The sequence below is a fragment of the Trichinella spiralis genome (assembly GCF_000181795.1).
Source record: "Trichinella spiralis strain ISS 195 chromosome Unknown Scfld2, whole genome shotgun sequence".
Classification (NCBI taxonomy): domain Eukaryota; kingdom Metazoa; phylum Nematoda; class Enoplea; order Trichinellida; family Trichinellidae; genus Trichinella; species Trichinella spiralis.
In genome coordinates this window covers 3977713-3995820 of record NW_003526941.1, presented here as the reverse complement: position 1 = coordinate 3995820, position 18108 = coordinate 3977713, and the positions used below count along the sequence as shown (strand labels likewise).

The 18108-nt window shown below is 32.5% G+C and overlaps 4 protein-coding genes across 4 annotated transcripts; 3 read left to right on the top strand and 1 right to left on the bottom strand.

Annotated features, from left to right (window-relative positions):
• Positions 1–2341: 2341 nt before the first annotated feature.
• On the bottom strand, positions 2342–4595 carry Tsp_03369 (hypothetical protein). Its single transcript, XM_003379667.1, has 4 exons — positions 4511–4595; positions 4204–4451; positions 3864–4127; positions 2342–2446 (listed from the first exon to the last, which is right to left on the bottom strand). Exons 1-4 carry the CDS (start codon positions 4593–4595, stop codon positions 2342–2344), a joined length of 702 nt encoding a protein of 233 aa, XP_003379715.1.
• Positions 4596–6639: 2044 nt separating this feature from the next.
• Tsp_03368 (putative sulfhydryl oxidase 1) lies at positions 6640–11702 on the top strand. The gene is made up of 13 exons (XM_003379666.1): positions 6640–6660; positions 7690–7704; positions 8494–8640; positions 8776–9052; positions 9556–9656; positions 9731–9882; positions 9980–10213; positions 10286–10417; positions 10469–10619; positions 10744–10857; positions 10927–11013; positions 11116–11341; positions 11392–11702. The coding sequence occupies exons 1-13, from the start codon at positions 6640–6642 to the stop codon at positions 11700–11702; spliced, it is 1968 nt and encodes a 655-aa protein (XP_003379714.1).
• A 1397-nt stretch (positions 11703–13099) lies between these two features.
• Tsp_03367 (conserved hypothetical protein) lies at positions 13100–15114 on the top strand. The gene is made up of 4 exons (XM_003379665.1): positions 13100–13170; positions 14082–14643; positions 14769–14862; positions 14924–15114. Exons 1-4 carry the CDS (start codon positions 13100–13102, stop codon positions 15112–15114), a joined length of 918 nt encoding a protein of 305 aa, XP_003379713.1.
• Positions 15115–16246: 1132 nt separating this feature from the next.
• Positions 16247–16992, top strand: Tsp_03366 (hypothetical protein). Its single transcript, XM_003379664.1, has 3 exons — positions 16247–16267; positions 16343–16551; positions 16902–16992. The coding sequence occupies exons 1-3, from the start codon at positions 16247–16249 to the stop codon at positions 16990–16992; spliced, it is 321 nt and encodes a 106-aa protein (XP_003379712.1).
• The last annotated feature ends 1116 nt before the right edge of the window (positions 16993–18108 follow it).

Here is an 18108-nt window from a genome sequence, read left to right as displayed (position 1 = left end):
TTGAAATTTTGAGTTATAAGTTTTTTTTGCCCGGATAGTTTTTTGCGGTTGAGAGGTTGGTTTTGAAATTCAAATTTGCTCAGGCTTTTAAGTTATTCATTATTAATAAGTAATGTAGCGTAATCGGATATTTGATAATGACTTTTAAAAATAATTTCCCTTTTTTATAGTATAGAGGTTTGGTTTTGCTTTTTTCACCGACATTTCATAATCAATATGCTGTCATTATAAAATTAACTGCGGTGGTAAAACTGCATTTGTTATTCATTTTCTGGTTATTTTTTTATAGCATGGGTATTAAGCTGTTATTTTTTTGTTTTGTTAAGTTTAAGAATATTCATTATGTGAAAAATTTTGAATTAATTTCAGTTATTACTTTTTCTCAGCATTTTGTCTTACCAGCGTGTAATGAATATCAGTTTAATATTATATTATTTGCAAACTGAAATTCAGTTTAAAGTTATTGATTTCAAGCTTTTAATTTTCATTTATATATAGCGAAATTAATATGAAAATCGATTCAATTCTTAAAATCCCAACAGTATCGACCTTATTTATTAAATATGAAAGTTATTTAAATAATTTTTCCACGAATTTACAACTTTTGCTTATTTTTTTAAATGAAAGTACGATTGCAGCTGAAGATTATTCCATTTATGTAGTTTGTGATTTAGTGGATATTTTTATTTTTGAGAAATTTATTTGACTCTTCATTCTAACAATTTTATCTTTATCTGTAATATATACATACATCGTTTTTTTAGTACAAACTAATTGTTCTACTAGTCTGGGGATATTAGGTTGAGAATTAGCGTACAGTTTGATATAATGCGATGTATGTTTTTTAAAGTTGATGAATGAAGATGAAAGACAATTGTGCATTAGAATTTTTATGATTTGTTATTTAATTTGCATAATACGATTTGCAATTTCCAATGAAAATGTTAAAATTATTCTTCAGCAGAGGCTCGTATACTCATATAGGAATAGTGCTATTAAAAAACGTTGATAGAACTAAAGAATATTGCGATGTGAAATTTAAATAATTATTAATATAATGTGTATTAGAAAAGTTACCTGAAAACTGCATTTTGTATTACTGTTGACGATTATAAGTTGAGTGGAGTAGTGAAATGATAAGGTGGTTGTTGTGTATATGTCTGGGAGAGAGTGATGTGAACAGTTGTGATTGCTGATGGTGTGCAGTGAAATACGTCGAAAGTAAGACTGAATTTTCGTACGACCAGAGCGTCCTCTTATAGCTGCACCGTATTTGTTCAATAAAGACAACCGCAATAAATTGCGCCAAGTAAATCAGCAAACTGAACCAACTCTATGCTCAATATTCTATCATTTATTATTGGTTTTTGCCGCCAGTCGCCCACGTGATTTCAACGAGGAATGCAATAAACGAACCATTCGACAAGCCAGTCACGGATCATCATCTGGCTTCCTCACTGGTCGGCTAAGTTCTCAGTTTTGCTAATGGTTTTCCTTAAGACGTGGGCATTATTAATTGGCTTCAAGGTACCGACGAACTTGGTGTTCAACTGTGCAGCATGTTTCTTTGACCATTGTTAATTAGGATTTAAAAAGCGAAAGAATTTCAACTTTTTTTTTTATTTTTTGAAATACACCCACATTTTCTGTTCATCGTGCTATTTTATTGTTTTTGGTTTTCTTCTCTAATTATTCACCACTGGGATGCAGTTTTTCCATATGAATTTTACAATTCATTTTCCATCTTTTCGAAATGTATCATTTGATAACTAATTGCTCCCGGATAGAAAGAAGAAATATTGTTCAGCTCATTGTGACATGCAGAGTGATTGCTTTCTTATATTAATCCAACTCAAGCTCTGCCAGTCCCCTCTCTTCTCGCCTAACCCTGAGGAAAAGCCTCTAGATGTTGACACCGGTCGTTTAATTAGAGTTGCAATCAAATATACAACTAAATTTATTTTCAAGTTGTAAATAGCCAATTTTGAAATTGCTGAAAATTCGTTTGATCAACAACCTTATTTGTCATTGGGCGAACCAAATGACATCAGCGGCACTTTGCCAAAAATCGTCAATGGTTTTTTTTTCTTACTACATCATTGAAGACGCTGTTTGAGCTATTTTTTGAAAAATAATTTTATTTTCCCAACTCAAGAGTATTTAATCATTTGTCGGTTAATCGAATCAGAAGTGAATTATTGTTAGTTATTAATCATGCAGAATCGCAAAGCACTGATCTCATTTCCATTTTCCGCTCGTTTGAAAATATGTTATTAAACTGTCGGCGATTGGTTAACCGAACTTAATTGCACATGTATGTTATTGATGCATGCATTGACGGTCAGTTGATCCGTTTTTTGGTCATCAAATGCACATTGGACGATTTCTGTTCTTCGACACATCCATTACAACGTGAATATGCATCTGTCCACTGCATCAACTGAGCCTGAAAGCAACCAATTTTAGAAATGAAATTTGTCAACTTGATTATCGTAAATTACTGTATTTTTGGAATTGCCACTGCGTGAGATGAGTTTCAGTTTTTCTTTCGTGGACAGCGTGAAAAATATTCGATTGATGGTAGTCAGTATAAATTTAATCTTAAATTAAATGCGAAAATTTAAACATCCATTGCAGCAAGTTTCACTGTTTTTTTTTGCATATAAGACAGCATCATCTGATAACATTCATTTAAATAGTAAACATTAATTGAATATAAAATCCTGTTATTTCGAGAACATAATTTGATAGTATGTTTTCATTTTTGTTTTACAATGTTCACATTCATATTCAGTAGAAAAGGAGGGATAAATTGAGCAGCGTATTTACTGGATGGATACATGCATACATTTTATGAAAAAATTTAAATTAACTTTATTGTAAGTTCAGTTTGCAAGAGTATCATTTATTGTATTCAATAATATCCTATAACAAAGTAAGCTCAAATGTATAAATAAAAATCAATTCAAATTTTTTTTATTAACGAAATGAATTACAATGAATGAAAGCTTCATATTGTTTCTAAAATGATTTTTTCTGCATATTTCATAGGGCACTTATTATTATTTATGAAAAAATTATATTAATCTTTCAAATTATACGAATGTAACCTAGAATGTGATTATGTACAATATTATTAATAGAATACATTTTTTATATGGAATAAGGAAACGATCCTTTTATGCGTCAATTCATTATTTAATAATCTTTTTAGAATATTTTTAAGGATGGGGAATTTCATTCGACATGCTATTTAAAATTGAAATAAATTGCACGTAAGAGAAGAAATAAAGCATGATTTTCGTCAATTAATGCTTTTGCTGTAGAACAGAACTATGCTAAATAATTGAAATATGTCTAAAATACTTGAAGATATAAGTATATTGTGTCTTTAAGCATTGTCGATATCATTTATGGGCAGAAATAAATTATTATTAATTTTGGTATAATGATACTTCTTATACATTGTTTATCGATTTTGTTTATGAAAGTGGACAGCATTTTCAATTATTTTCTCGGTGCGCATTGATTAGACAGTGAAAGAAATATTTCAGGGAGAATATTATATTTAGATTATATGTAAATTAATTATATATATGTATATATTTATTTATTTAGAATGTAATATGTACACTTCATTTTAATATTATAGAGTAGAAGATTGTTTGTTTAATTTTAATGATATCATATGCTAAATATAAAAAAAGTATGAAATAAATGAAAAATAAATCAAATTTACTCATTCAAATTCTTATATAGTGTTATTAATTTTGCATAAATTCGACTCAGTTTACAAACTATATGACAAATATTTTTTTGTTTCTGTTTGCAATAAGAATAATTATTCTAGCAGAATTCCTCACCTGAAGAACAACCAGCTGCTTATAATGTTGTTCAATTGGCGATAATTTATTGTTATCGTTCATGGAATCAAGTTGCGTATGTAAATGGTTGAACATCATTCTCAACGTTTTCACCTCATCCGTACGGAACAGACGACGAGTGAAATAGCCTTTAACTAAAGCGGTAAGTTTCATATTGTATTTTGCATTTTGTTGTGCTCTTTCAAAATTTTTCTCTTTTCCACTTTTCACTGACATGACTTCTACTTTTTCCAATCGCATTCGCTAAAAATTTTAATGAACAATAGAAATTTATAACAAACAACATATTATTATCTCTACATAATCGTTCAAATTCCACCTTTCCAACTGTAGGAGGAGAATTGGTTTCCAATGTTTGCAGTTTTCGTATTTTTTGGATATTTTCAACACTTTCCAACAATTTATGAATATACTTTTCTGCACTTTGCTGCTCTTGGTCGTGCTTTTCATTCAACTGTCGTAATTCAGATTCATGATGGACTTTTATCGTGTAACGTAATAATTTCAAATTTTCCACTTGCTTCCGAATGTCTTCGGTTTTCAAAATTATCGGCTGACATAATAAATCTGCAATGGGTAAATTGTAAAATTGAATTCTACATTTAAATTAGCATAACTATCTTCACTTGGCACATCTTCAGCTTTGGAGTTGTGATTTGTGCTTTTTGTCGTCTGTTTATCATTTATCAATTTGTAAGTCATAAATGGCATTTTGAATTCATTCTTTGAATGTCCAATTGGTTAATAACCGTTTTGTAAGATATTTCTATTTTCATTTGTTTGCAATAACTCGCTTGAGGTAAAATTACCACACCAGTATTACTAATGTTGACCTGAAGAGCATTGTGTAGCGATAATTGTTTACATACATACATACGCACATGCATGCATGCTGCATGTGTATATTTTTTCCTTTGTTTAAACATTAGATTTTCATACTGATTATTCAGTAATAATGTGAAAACAATCAAAGCAATAATAGATTGTTTGCTTGAAATGTCAAATTTACGTCTGTCTGCGAAGTGGAACATGCCTGTTGGGAAAATTTTTAACTTGACAAATACCCTGTAAAATGACTTCATCCGTGATTTTTCTTGAACACTGATTTAGATGCTTTCCAAATATTACCAAATATGCAGCTGCTAATGAAATGTTTTAATCAACTAGAAAATTAGTATAAAAAGGAACAAAAAAAGAATATTTTCTCAACCCAGTGTAATAAGTCCAGGTTTAATTCTGAATAAAGCAGTTGTGTAAAGGTGGTAGTGATGTGCAGTTTGGTAACAATTTAGGTTGTTGGAAAGATTGTGGTAGGTGTTGAGGGGGAAAGCAGGGGGTTGGAATCAAACAGTCCTTGAAACGAGTGCTTTTTATTATGATGCTTTAGGCAATTTTTGCAACAGCAGAACGATTAAGCAGGCCATTGCTGCTTTTTGTAAAATATAATGATGATGATGATGATGCAAGCATGCGGGATGTTTGCGTGGGAAGTGATTGCAAATTTTGAGCAGCATTGATATAATAGATGTGCAATTTATTCACAATTACTACTTTTCCCCGGTTCTCCCATCCCACGCCAAGCAGCAAATTTTAATTGTTGTCGCATTAATTTTTGTTGACATGTTTACGCGCCGGTGTGCGTTGTTATTATTAAATACGATTCCTCTCTTGTTTGCGAGTTTAACGTTCTTCTTCTCCAAGTGTGCATGGATGATAGTGTTTCTCAGTTTGAAAATTTCATTTAACTTTTAGTTGACATTTAACAAGTTTTAAAATTTCAAATATTTCCTGTTGTTGCTTTTCGATTATGCAAAATATATGCTTCATTTTCTCAATATAAAATGGTAAACAGTATGTTTTCGAAATTTGTATTGATAAATTTGGTTTTGTATTTGGAAAAAATTGGTTGTTTAGTACTGTTGGTTATAAACTTTCAGCAGATTTTTTAAAAATAATAATGAATTTTGTTTGTCTGTTTGGTTTTATTTGAATTCTTATTAATGATAATTAAGTGATAGGGTCGTTGTAGAAATGCAAGTGCAAATACGGTTTCATCATTATTTAATAATGAACAAATTCAATGTTTGCAAATTTGAATTTCAATTTAGCTCTTTGTTAGATGGAAGTTTTTGTTGAAAAGCAAAAATGCACTTTCTCTGTCATAGTATTATCATCGATTGAGAAGAAGATGATAATATTGATGAATTGCTTTCTCGATGGAACGCTTGAAGTGTGTTGCTTTTGTTCTGTTAGTTCACCTTTTGTCACGTGTGTGTGTGTGCTCTGTTGTGCATCTCTGCTTATAGCACTTTCAATGCTTAGCGCTCGAAGGTTACTAATGAGTAGGGATGTTTTTTCTTCTTTCTTTTTCTTCAAAAATTCCACGCTCTATGTATGCGTGAAATTGTTGGTGATCGATGAAGAAATGTCACCAGTTGAAAAGTGTTTAATCGTATATTACATCTTGCGAATTGGATTGACGAGCAAAATGTACATTGGCTTTAGTTTCTGAACCTGTTCTGATGATAATTGGGAAACCTTTTTTAAAAATTAAAATCAATCATCCGTAGAATAATTATGATAAATTTTGATCATCAATATCTTCGGTAAAATTTAGAAAATGTTTCATCTGAGTTAATTCACTGTTGGGCAAAGCAAGAAAAGTAATGTGCTATATGGCATTGTGCGGCGGTTTTGATGATTTGTGAAAAGATTCGCAAACTGGACTCTCACGAGGAAGCTTTTTAATGTTTAAATGAAACACGTGATTGTGGTGGTAACATTTGTTTAATTTTATTCATTGTTTTCAACATTCTGCATTAGCTTAGATCTTTTACAAATTTCTGAATTTGAAAAATTGTTCAACAAAACGAAAAGTAAGTAGTCTATTGTCGGATTATTTGAATTTTAACGTACTATATTTGCTTTGTAAATCAAGAAATCAGTTTTATTAAAATTAGCAATTTTAATCTTCACTTCCAATCGACCTTTTCTATTACTAATTATGTCAGGATCATAGACCTTGAATTAACCAATTTAAAGTAACATCAATTTAAACTGTGATTTACTTGTCATATTTGTAATTTTATTATAATGACAATTGTTGCATTTCATTTCATCTCATCTAACGTAAATTTTATTGTTCATTTTATTTTTACAATTCTTTGTGCTTTGCGTGAAATGGATGTTCGTGTGTAAAACTGCTCGTCATTAGTAATGGAAATTTTGTATTGTTGTAGAGGTTTTTGCTTTTTGTTTGAAAATGAATGGTAAAAAAAACTCCGTTTCATAATAATTTACCATCAATAATTTATGTTATCATGCTTGTATTTTCATTTGATCTGATAAAAAAGAAGCATATTGAATTGAGATGTGTCAAAATGAATTTTAATCAACTTGAAAATTTTTAATAATAAATTTCAAACGATAATTAAATGAAATACTTTTTAGTATATCACTTTAATGTCGAATATTGGTTTGATCAAAATGATTGTTCTGTAAAGCGAATGCATTCGTAGGATAAGAATGATATGTTTTGCGCTTGTTTTTGAAGTAAATTTCGCCAAGTGAGCATCACAGTTTTCTTGTAGACTTATACGACAATAGTAATAGAATAATCGCATTTGGTATTTTTCAAACAGCTCTTCATTTTATGCATTATTTTATTAAAAGCATCGCATTATTTGTGGAGACGTATGACGACAAGTTTCCACTTTACCAATTAGCTTGTTCTCATCACGCAACACTTTTCAAGCTGATTTTTTTTATAGATTTTTAATTTCTTTTTTCTTTGTTTAATTTGTAGAATATTACTTGCGCTGTATTTGAAATTTGAATATCCAATGCTAGCCTTCAATTTTGCTTATTTTCAGTTTTCAGCTTTATGCAAAAATGATTGTTTGTTTGTCTGTTGTTAGAGTAAGCTCAGTAGATGAGTTAGCATCGTTGGACAACAACTAATTCAGATTGTTTATTTGTTTATTTCATAATTTTTATTGCTACTGTTAATTAGTTTCACATCGAGGCATCAATCAAGTTTTAGTCGGCTATCATTAACAATCAAATTCAATGTTTAAAATAGAAATTTTCTTATCATTTCGACAAACAATAACATAATCAAGCATTTGTTTGTGCATGTAAGTGCAACTCTGAATATAATTCTAATATTGCAATATATTATTTGAACATTTTTACTTCATCACTATTTCATAAATAATTTCAGTACACAGTTTTTAAGCTTACAAAAAAGATTAAGCAAGAAATAATAAGAGCTGTTTGTTTGCTTCATCAACTTTGCAAATTTTTGAGCATTATCAAAATTGTTGTATTGTTGAATGAATTTTTGTTTGAATATGATTTTGAAAAATTGTTTCCTGCTCAGTTCAACCAGTTTTGCAGTTATTGAAGCTGCTGCTGGTCTGCTTCATCAGAAATTTCTAGCACCGTTTTGCCATTTCACTCAATTGTTGTAGTTGTAGTTGTTGTTCTGATTAGCAATAATTTTTTTTTCTCTACATGACCTACGTTCTCTTCTGCTTTAGTCTTTTTGTATTTTATAATAATAATAATTATTATTATTCTTGATTATCATTATCTTCATTCGATCAAGATTGCCAATCTCTGCGGTCATTGTACTCTTCGTTTGCTCGCAGGGTCGAATAACATTTCGACTATAGGATTTGATGATCTCGTTTTCAATCAATCAGTATCATCACCGTCGTCAACACAAAAATGTTGTATACTTTTTTTTATGTGGGTTTTTATATTTGTCTGTTTGTTTGCCTAAAAATTTAACTATTATTTGTTGGCATTATTGTGTCAAGTGGAAATTTTGCGCGTTCAGTAGTATTCAATTGGTCAATTTTTCTATTTCGAAAAATTACCATTGCAGGACAAAGCAACTATGACGAAATCTGGTGGTGGTCATTTGACAATGCTGTTCTCCTTGCTATCATTGCTGTTGCTTATACCAGCGGCTACTTTTGCCGAAGTGGGCGTGGAATCTTTGTTCTCTGCTACGGATCAAGTGCACAGTTTGGACAAAAATTCATTCGATCAGTTCGTCTATAATCAAGATTACGCTACTGTTGTCGACTTCTACTCGAGTTGGTGTGGTGCTTGCATCAATTTTGCACCGACTTACAGCGAAATGGCAATCAGTGTGAAAGGTAAATATAATATTTAATTTCAAATCAAATTTTTACTTTATGCTTTAATAAATCGCATCTGTAAAAGGTTTGCGTTGTTTACAATAGTGGAAACGATAATTTTTATTTTTGCATTTTTTTCAAATCAGCAATCGAATGTTCATTATTGTTCTGCAGTTTTTGTTCACTGTCTTATCCATTAGCAAACGAAATAGCTAGTTTGAAGTTCCAATTACGTTTAATAAGCTTAATTGCTTTCCGTTGTTTGTGCAATTTGAAAGTTTTAAAATTGCTGTCATTTTGTGCTGTTCTATTTTTTGCCAACTAAAAGCAATTATTTTTCACTGCATTGAATTTCACTGCTGCATGATGAATTAATTATCTGTCGATTCAATTTGCCGTTGGAAAAGATAAATGTTGTTTTTTTTCTTCATATAATGTTTGCCATTGTTAGTCATCAAATTTAATTTGTACGTTTTCAAAATTGTATGTGATTAAAATTTTCAAACTGATTAATTTTCAAGGATGGCACAGATATGTCAAAGTAGCTGCGGTGAATTGTGCAAACATGGTCAACCGAGAACTTTGCACTGCTAATTCAGTATACTTCTATCCCAGCTTGAAGGTTGATTGATATTTATTATTTCAATGTATTTTTTTTCATATTAATCAACATACCATTTTCTTAAGTATTTCAAGTACCATTCTAAAGCTTCTTCGGATGGAGTTCCAATGACAGCTGGAGCGTTGCATACGGCTGATTCGATTGTCTTGTCATTAGCTAAATCTGTTGCTGGCGATTGGAACGAACAGAAGCCGATCAACTGGCCAAATTTTGCTTTTATTCCTCCGTAAGTGATATATTATCTTATTATAGAACAAAAAAGAGCTCTGTGTTATTTTTGTTTGTTTGTATCTGTGAGAGTGGTTTTGTTTTTTGATGATTAGAACGCAAACTGTTCCTGAATATCATTCACCCTGGGCTAAATACATTGCTGTTGTGGTGCAGAGTCGCGAAGATTCAATGGCTGCTGCGATAACGCTGGATTTGACTTCCCAATATTTAGTCGAATGCAGACCGGTGGAACCGAGTCATCCGATGGCTTCGAGTCGTGGTGTCAGGCATACTCCCGGCTTGATGATTTTTGCCAGAGGGAATGATGGACCGTTGTTCATTTCTACGTAAGTATTTGTCGAGTGGTTCGATTTTTTTTTCACGCTTAAGAAGAATATTGAAATAAATTTCCCTTTCAGAGGATCGATGTCTCGAGCAGAAATTTTGAGTACAATCAGTAGAGTGACTGGAATCAAAAATCCAGCCCCACCGGATCCAAATTACATTTCACCGCCTGCATCGCCTAACACTGACGTCGTTGTGTACGGAATGTTGGATGAAAATTGTGCACTATTTCGAAATATTTTTTTTTTGAAATTTAGAGCTGATCAGAATTTGAACAATTTTTTTGTCCATATCAACGATCTCAAATCGGGCATATCTTATATGATTTTACACGAAATTCCTCTTCGGCCAGTTATTGAAGGTGAACCGTTGAACGCTCTGCAGAAATTTTTCGCCCTACTAGCCAAAGTAAGTACTACTCACTTGGTGAACAAAGCTTTTTCATTGTTTTTTTTTGCCAAAATACTTTTTCATAGAATAAAAAAATTTTTTTTTAATACACTAACCAGTATGTAATTAATTTTGTTTTCAGTACATGCCATTTGAATGGAGGCTGAAAAGTTTGTTGTCTGAATTGTCCGTTTATGCGAACTCTCAAAAGTCGATCACCTCTCAACAATGGAGCCATCACTTCAATGCATTGCAAGTAAAATGATAAAGTTTTGTGCGTATTTTTTGCAACTGTTTTTGAGTTGTGTGATTTTCTATTGCACAGTGGAAATACGAAAGACCACTACCTACCGAGCCCATTTGGGTAGCTTGCAACGGAAGCAGTCCTCAATATCGAGGATATCCGTGTAGCGTATGGTTGATCTTTCACACGCTCACCGTCCATGCTTACATGATTGATAATAATTGTGAGTTTTGGTTTTTCATTTTTATTGTTCACATCTTTTCTGTTCAGTTGATTTTCATGAATTGTATGGATTTATACATTTTAGTACCTGATTTCAATCCGATTGAAGTACCCTCTGCAATTTACGGATACATAAAGCATTTCTTTGGTTGTCGTTTTTGTGCCGAAAATTTCGGTCGTTCTGCCGTTAAAATGTCCAAACAAATACACAATAAGCAAGATGAAATTTTGTGGCTGTGGGCATCGCATAATCGAGCAAATTATCATTTGAAAGGTGCTTATATATATTATTCATATTCTTATTATGATTATGTCGTTTGTCAGGAGACAAAACCGAAGATCCACGTTTTCCGAAAAATCCATTTCCTTATCCCAAGTTATGTCCAGAATGCAGAAAAATGGACGGTTCATTTGATGAAGATAAAGTTTTGGAATTTTTGATCCGATTCTACACAGACATCAAATCATATGACGTAGCGACACCGACACCTCTTATTTCGCATACCACCAGTCCTTTGACAGCTGGAGAAAATGTTGCTTGTATGTGTAGTCGTCCGACTTTTCTGACATTCGTACTGACAATTCTACTAACCTGGTGCTTTTTACCACATTCCCACGGCCTAGCTAATCCATAACAATCAGTTTGCCGGTAGAGATTAGCCAATTTTGCCATTTGCTTTCGGGTCAGATGAATTGTGAGAAATGAGGAGTTTTTTTTTGACATTTACAAGTTGGAAAGAAGATAGTGTTCATTTTTTTTTCATTTCTTTTCAGGGACTGTGAAGACGGATTTTCTTCGAAACACACACATACGACCAGTCCACACAAATCTTTCATAATATCAGATTTCCGTTTCAACTTTATTATCATCAGTTATCATTATTATTATTATTATTATTATTATTATGCTTGGCGTAAGTTTATTTATTATTCTTCTTTTTTTTTCATTGTTGAAAAATTCCACTTGTGTCATATGTCGTGTCGGGCAATTTGACGTTGAATTATTTCATTTCAACTCTGCTATTTGCCAAGCGGTAGTCAAGTATAAAATATATTTCAGTGTTCTGTACAACAAAATAAAGTCAATTGAAATTTATTAACAATCGAGTGCTATGGAGTAGATAATTCTGCTCGCAGATGGTGTGAATGGTGAGTTTCAGTTTTGCTTTTGCATCTGCATTTTTTTAGTTGTCATTCTTGAAAGCAAAGCAAATAAATCATCACTAGCAGTGACGTTCGAACAAACAGATGATTGACTTGATCATTTATTTTGTTAAACAAGAAAAGTATTTAAAAATTATCTTAAGTTAAAAAAAATTCTTAAAGAATTGAAAATGCACACCTGAAAATGCGGTATTAACATGTATGTGAACATTCTGTCCACTTTTGAGAATCATTTTACAATTTTATTATTATTTTTATTAAAAACTTGTGCATTTATTTTTCTGTAGAAATCGAAAGAATTTGAATGAAAATTGAAATGCTTCCAATATTATCGCAACGTTTATTTAGAAGCAATTTTCTATTAAACGTGAAAAAGAAAAGCAAGGTTACAAATGTATACTGTAATAGGATAGCGCCACAATCGTGATTTGCGTCCTTTGTCTCCGATCAGGTGAGTAAAGCCGATTGTTTTATATTTAATCTATTCTGCATGATAAATATTTAAAATAAATCATTTCTACATTTAGCTTTATGCTGTTATTATAAGAGTAACAAAATAAACGTGTTTATTTGTATTCGTACTTTCTGTGTAACAGATGCTGTAAATTTTTACAAACTGATCGATGATTAGTCTGTTTAACCAGGAATGAAAACGTGCAGTGAATTTTAAGTGTTTCCATTATATTCGTCAAATATCTTTATAATATATTTCGTTTAACGAAATTACGCGCATAATGTAACGCGACGTTGGCATTATCGAAGTTACAAGAATGTGAAATCACACTGCAGTTGTGAAAATAATTAATCGAAGCAGTGCTTTTTCTTTCCAATACTGTTATGTTCTTGGTTGTTATGTGCATGAATTTCAATGTATTTATTTGCAATATGCTCTGCAAATGCTTGTGTGCTTAATGTATCATATTCTGTGCAACTTATTTTGTATTTTAATTTTATCGATGCTTTTTTCTCAGCTTTTCAACGTAGCACAGCTTTTTCATTGGTCATAACTGGTAGTTCTTAGTGTTTGCATGAAGACTTTTGTTTCAATTTGTTGACTTCATTAGCACCTACACGTATATTTTAGTTGTATCTATTTCAGTTGTTGGTTATTACTTCGTTTCTTCTTGTTTTAGTTATATTCATTCATATTTATCATTGTCTTATTGCTGAACGTAATCATTTTCTAATCACTTTTTTCTGTTTATACCAATTCACAACATTTTTAGTAGTATTGTTTGATTCACAGTGTTTTACCAAAAATAAGTTGTTTCAAAACATGCTTAATGTTTGAAGCTATGTCACTCACCAGTTTTGGGTGAGATTTTCGTATCGCTTGGGTTTTGTTAAATTGTTTAATCTTTCTAATTCATTCACGAACGTTACAATTTTCATGGAACACTTTCTCTCGTGAGCACTACCGTTTATGAAAAATCAGGTGAATCAGGTACAGTATGATTGAACATTGAATTATGCAATGGAATGATTAATTTCAATCACGATCATTTGTTTATAAATTTTTAATGGAACATTTTGTATGCAGTATTTTATTTTCATCATGGTAATATGTTTTCATGTTCTAAATACAGTTTACTCGATCCAAATTTGACGCCGGCTTTTATTGTTCTAAATGACTGACAAGTTGAATTATCTTTTTTATGTGAAGTATTATTATCATGTACCAGCGTTCTTTTGATTAATACTCAACTGGTGCTATTTTTGTATCTTAAAATAATGCATATATTATTGCATGGTTATTCAAATTAGAGTTTTAGTTTTATGTTCAAATTGTTTTATTATTTTTTAACACGAATCATTGCATTTTACTAATAATAATTTTGCTTTTTTTGAAGAATGCCTGCGTCGAATACGAAAGTGTCCCAAAAGCGGAAGAAATTATACCACATGTATGAAGAAGCAGATCACGAACGTCGGGTAAAAGAAATTATGGAGCGTTTTGTTAAAACTACAAATGGCCAACCCCGCAAAGCAGCAGTTCGGACCACAATGTTTCGAAAATGTACAGCAAATTTTAACCAGACCAGTTACTTGAAAATGGAAATTGTTCTTCCACAAAATTACGTCAGTATGCAGAATCGTATGCGGCAGAAGAAATTGAAAAAAATTCTCCTACCTATACCTTACACAACTTCTCTTGTTGGACCGCCAATTTGCGCCCTCTGCCAGAAGGTTGAACAGAACACCACGCTGTATGGGCCGTATCATGTTTGTATCAATGAAGCTTCTTTTTGGCCTCCGTTTTTGTCCAAGCCGACGAATAATAGAACAATCACTCAACGTTACAGTACTGCATTGTTTTTCCACGAAATTTGCTTCTTCTACTCTCCTGGCTTGTTCATAAGAGGACATCTGATGTCCTGTGAACCCGAAACTCTAATTAAATATTGGAAACAGGTATGCAACTAATTCATTATTGAAAACTTTTCTAATCTTATCGCCTCTATGATTGATTGATTGATTGTTGTTGAAATGAAATGGATTACTGTTAGTGACGTTTTTTTTTCTCTATGATTTTTCAGAAATGTGCAGTGTGCAATGTTGAAGGCGCTTCAATATCCTGCGCGCATACCAACTGCAATGCTACAGTACACCCTATGTGTGCTAAAAAATGTGGTAAGTGAGAACGTTTTCAAAAATGCATTTCAAACTTAACTGCATTAGTGGGATTTTCTAGGTTGGATTTTGGATTTGGTAGCTAGTGTTGTGCGTTGCAGCATTCATGGGTCGAGTGAGCAGTTAATTTTTCAAGAACATTATTTTCGTCAGATCGATTTGCTTTCTTCAACCAGTTCTGAGGATTCTGACACCGACACTGATGATCCGGATCAAATCAAATGGTTATCCGATGATTCTGATGAAGAGTAGAATTTTCTTTCACTGCAGTGCAGATGGAGGTAACATTTTTCGCTCTCCGTGTTGTGCCATTTTGTACTTTTACGTTTTTGTGATTTTTTTTAAAAGTTTTCTTTACGAAGTATATTATTTCGAACAGTTTAAGATTCAACTTCTGGGTTTGCTTGTGAACGTTAATGTGAATATTAAAGTTTAAACATCTCAATAAAATTGACCATAACGGCGTTATGAATTCTTATTTATGCATGTTTTTTTTTGAAATAATTTGGGACTCATTTCTGGTCGCGTTCTTTTATTGATTTTTTTTTCTTTCATTGGGTTAAGTGCTTTTCCATATGATTTGCTCAGATATAGATGCTTTTCTTACTTCTCTGTGCACAGCTCACGGATTTTTCAGTTAACGATGTCTGACTGCGTACAGCTGCAGTATTTGATGTTGCAATTCTTATTAAATTTTATATTATTGAAATACATTTTCCAAAATGATATTAAATAACAATGAACTTCAAAACTGTTTTGCAATTACGGTATATTTGAAAATTAGTTTCAAATAACTTTTACGACATTCGTTTGAGAATGGAATGCAAAATTTCTGGAATCAGTGTTAAAAAGCTATCTTTCATTATTAAACAGGGAACAATTAAATGTACAGCAAAAATTAATACAGTACAAAATACGACTGTAATAAGTAAAGTACAGTTCAGTAGTAACGGCTAACATAAGAGCTGCATCTTTGTCCGTTCTCAGCACCGAATCGCGCACACTTACAGATCTCACCCAGTTGCTGAATGACGAAAGCACTTTTATCTTGTAAAGTCAATTTTCTCTTGTCTCTTAGTCTCTTTTGTAAAGTGTTCAAGTGAATATATCGCTTACACTGTGGAACGCATTATTTGTCAGTTGTCATTGTCGTGACGTTGAAGTTCTTTGCCCACCTTGGATGTGTGGGGAGTTAGTGTTTTTCTCCGCTTGGTGAAGGGAGATATTGCATTTTGCCTGGACAGTTGAGTGGGGGAGAGTTTTGGCATGTTGCCTTGTTTTTTAACGAAGGAGTTTTTCACGCTAAGTCCCTAAGTTCAGGGGTGGTTACCGGGTTGCCGCTCCTTTCCTGACACCATGAGGGTGGGGCAGATTTCGCAATTTTATGAATTTCATACAGGGAAGGGTAAGTTGCTCATTTTTAATTGTTTACTTTGTGTTTTCTACGGATCTTTCTAGTACGTTTCTTCTTTGTAAAAAGGTTCATGGTTGCGGTGGCTACGTGTACGGCACGACCGTTCCGCCTCTCTTATTCCCAACCACCGCCTTGCTACTTGGACTTCAGGCTTCGAGATCGACATCTTCGACACTCGAACCTGCCGTCCTGATTTGCGTTTGCGATTTTTACCCACGGTGGATCGTACACTCTGATCCACCGTCAGTGGTTCGCACACTACGAACCGCTTGCATGTAGTCGAAATCAAATGTCAGGGATGTTTCATGGCTGAAAGTTATCACCATTTGTGATCCAGTTCTCGATGTCCTATGAATGACCAAATTGCTGTCATACATTACACTCAATATTACTGTGCATTTTGAATCAGCATCTTAAATTTGCCTACTCTGAATCTGTTGTATCCAGTTGCGTAATCCTACCTACCTCGTGCATTCAAAATGAATTACGGTTCATTTTGCACTTCCACTACTTGTTGAGTATTTTAATTAATTTTAAATTTTCCATAAAAATTGCTGAACACCGCTTTAAATTAATTTCAATTTTCCAGGTCTGTCATTTAATTTATTTAGTATTCTGTTAATAGATTCAATTTTGCAATTTTACGTCAATGCACTCCCACTGCTCACCGTACGCCAACAACCACTGAATCTGAAGCGACGTCAGCGTATACATAGAATTTGAACAAAAATTTGCGTACATTTTGCGGTAAACAAGTTTTACTGTGCCTACTTTTGATTACGTTAAGCAAAGAAAAATTTTCACGACTGTGAATCTAAAATCTCACTAAAAGCAATATGCCTGATACATCATTACAATAATAACAATTATCACCACTAAGGATCACGGAATTGCTGAAAAAATTCTATCAAAAGAAGTTTCATATATATTAGAAGCCGACGCTTGTGGAGAGCTATAACTGCTAAACAAACAAACGGTAAGGCCAACGCATGAAAATTTGCATGTTAACGAGACGCGCCTAACAGTGATGAAATAATTTGACCAAACTTTTGCTTTCACACTTAAATAATAACTGTATTTAATTTTCTTCATTTCGGCTATACAATGGCTTCTAGATGTGTGAAGCTATATTATTGTTAATACTGTAAAGTTCTATCTCATATCTTGTTGTTTGTGTGATTTTCAATCAACGGTCGCGGAGATTGTTTTCTGAGTATAAAACAAAGTAAGCATACAACATGTTTAGCACAATTTATTTTATACTTCTTTAATTTACGCCATAATATTATTTGTGATATACAGAGACTTTCATCTGTAGCGTATTGAGGATTTTGTTGTTGTTCAGCAATTACTATAATCTTTGGTGTTGGCTCATTACATTGTTATACGTTTTCAAAGCATACATGCATTTCTAGGTCAGCAGAATAACTTTATGCTAATGTGATGGTAAGCACTGCCGTTGGCATTCTGCTACGTGCACTTTGTGCTATGCAAATGCGGAAGCAATGTTCCTTATATAAATTTCTGCTTACTGAGAGAACTGCACTATTATATTAATATTCGCTGCTGAAGAGCGGTCTAATTACTTTCTGCATTGCGTTATTTGGTCATTATCATGGTTCAGTTCAACAAATACGTTGTGATCGTTAGACTGAAAATATGATGAAACCACGGACATCAGTTGGTAAATGTTTGGCTCGACGTTTGCTTTATACGTCATTCCTGGCAGGTCTGCTGACAGGTATGAATTTTTACGTATTTGCTATTTTTTCATACAATGTTTTCTTTCATTCTCTTGACATACTGCACTAAACATGCCCGCGTATAAAGCT

What these genes read in the sequence shown, in the direction of transcription:
- Tsp_03369 (XM_003379667.1), bottom strand. Translation starts at nt 4,595, where the DNA reads ATGCCATTTATGACTTACAAATTGATAAATGATAAACAGACGACAAAA. An exon ending in CAAAGCTGAAGATGTGCCAA is followed by an intron (nt 4,452 to 4,510) that starts GTGAAGATAGTT and finishes TACCCATTGCAG; the next exon opens with ATTTATTATGTCAGCCGATA. An exon ending in CTCCTCCTACAGTTGGAAAG is followed by an intron (nt 4,128 to 4,203) that starts GTGGAATTTGAA and finishes TAAAATTTTTAG; the next exon opens with CGAATGCGATTGGAAAAAGT.
- Tsp_03367 (XM_003379665.1), top strand. Translation starts at nt 13,100, where the DNA reads ATGTATTTATTTGCAATATGCTCTGCAAATGCTTGTGTGCTTAATGTA. An exon ending in TAATTAAATATTGGAAACAG is followed by an intron (nt 14,644 to 14,768) that starts GTATGCAACTAA and finishes ATGATTTTTCAG; the next exon opens with AAATGTGCAGTGTGCAATGT. An exon ending in TATGTGTGCTAAAAAATGTG is followed by an intron (nt 14,863 to 14,923) that starts GTAAGTGAGAAC and finishes GGGATTTTCTAG; the next exon opens with GTTGGATTTTGGATTTGGTA.
- Tsp_03366 (XM_003379664.1), top strand. Translation starts at nt 16,247, where the DNA reads ATGAATTTCATACAGGGAAGG. An exon ending in TGAATTTCATACAGGGAAGG is followed by an intron (nt 16,268 to 16,342) that starts GTAAGTTGCTCA and finishes CTTTGTAAAAAG; the next exon opens with GTTCATGGTTGCGGTGGCTA. An exon ending in ACACTACGAACCGCTTGCAT is followed by an intron (nt 16,552 to 16,901) that starts GTAGTCGAAATC and finishes TTCTGTTAATAG; the next exon opens with ATTCAATTTTGCAATTTTAC.
- Tsp_03368 (XM_003379666.1), top strand. Translation starts at nt 6,640, where the DNA reads ATGAAACACGTGATTGTGGTG. An exon ending in GTATACTTTTTTTTATGTGG is followed by an intron (nt 8,641 to 8,775) that starts GTTTTTATATTT and finishes TTACCATTGCAG; the next exon opens with GACAAAGCAACTATGACGAA. An exon ending in TTTTCGCCCTACTAGCCAAA is followed by an intron (nt 10,620 to 10,743) that starts GTAAGTACTACT and finishes TTTTGTTTTCAG; the next exon opens with TACATGCCATTTGAATGGAG.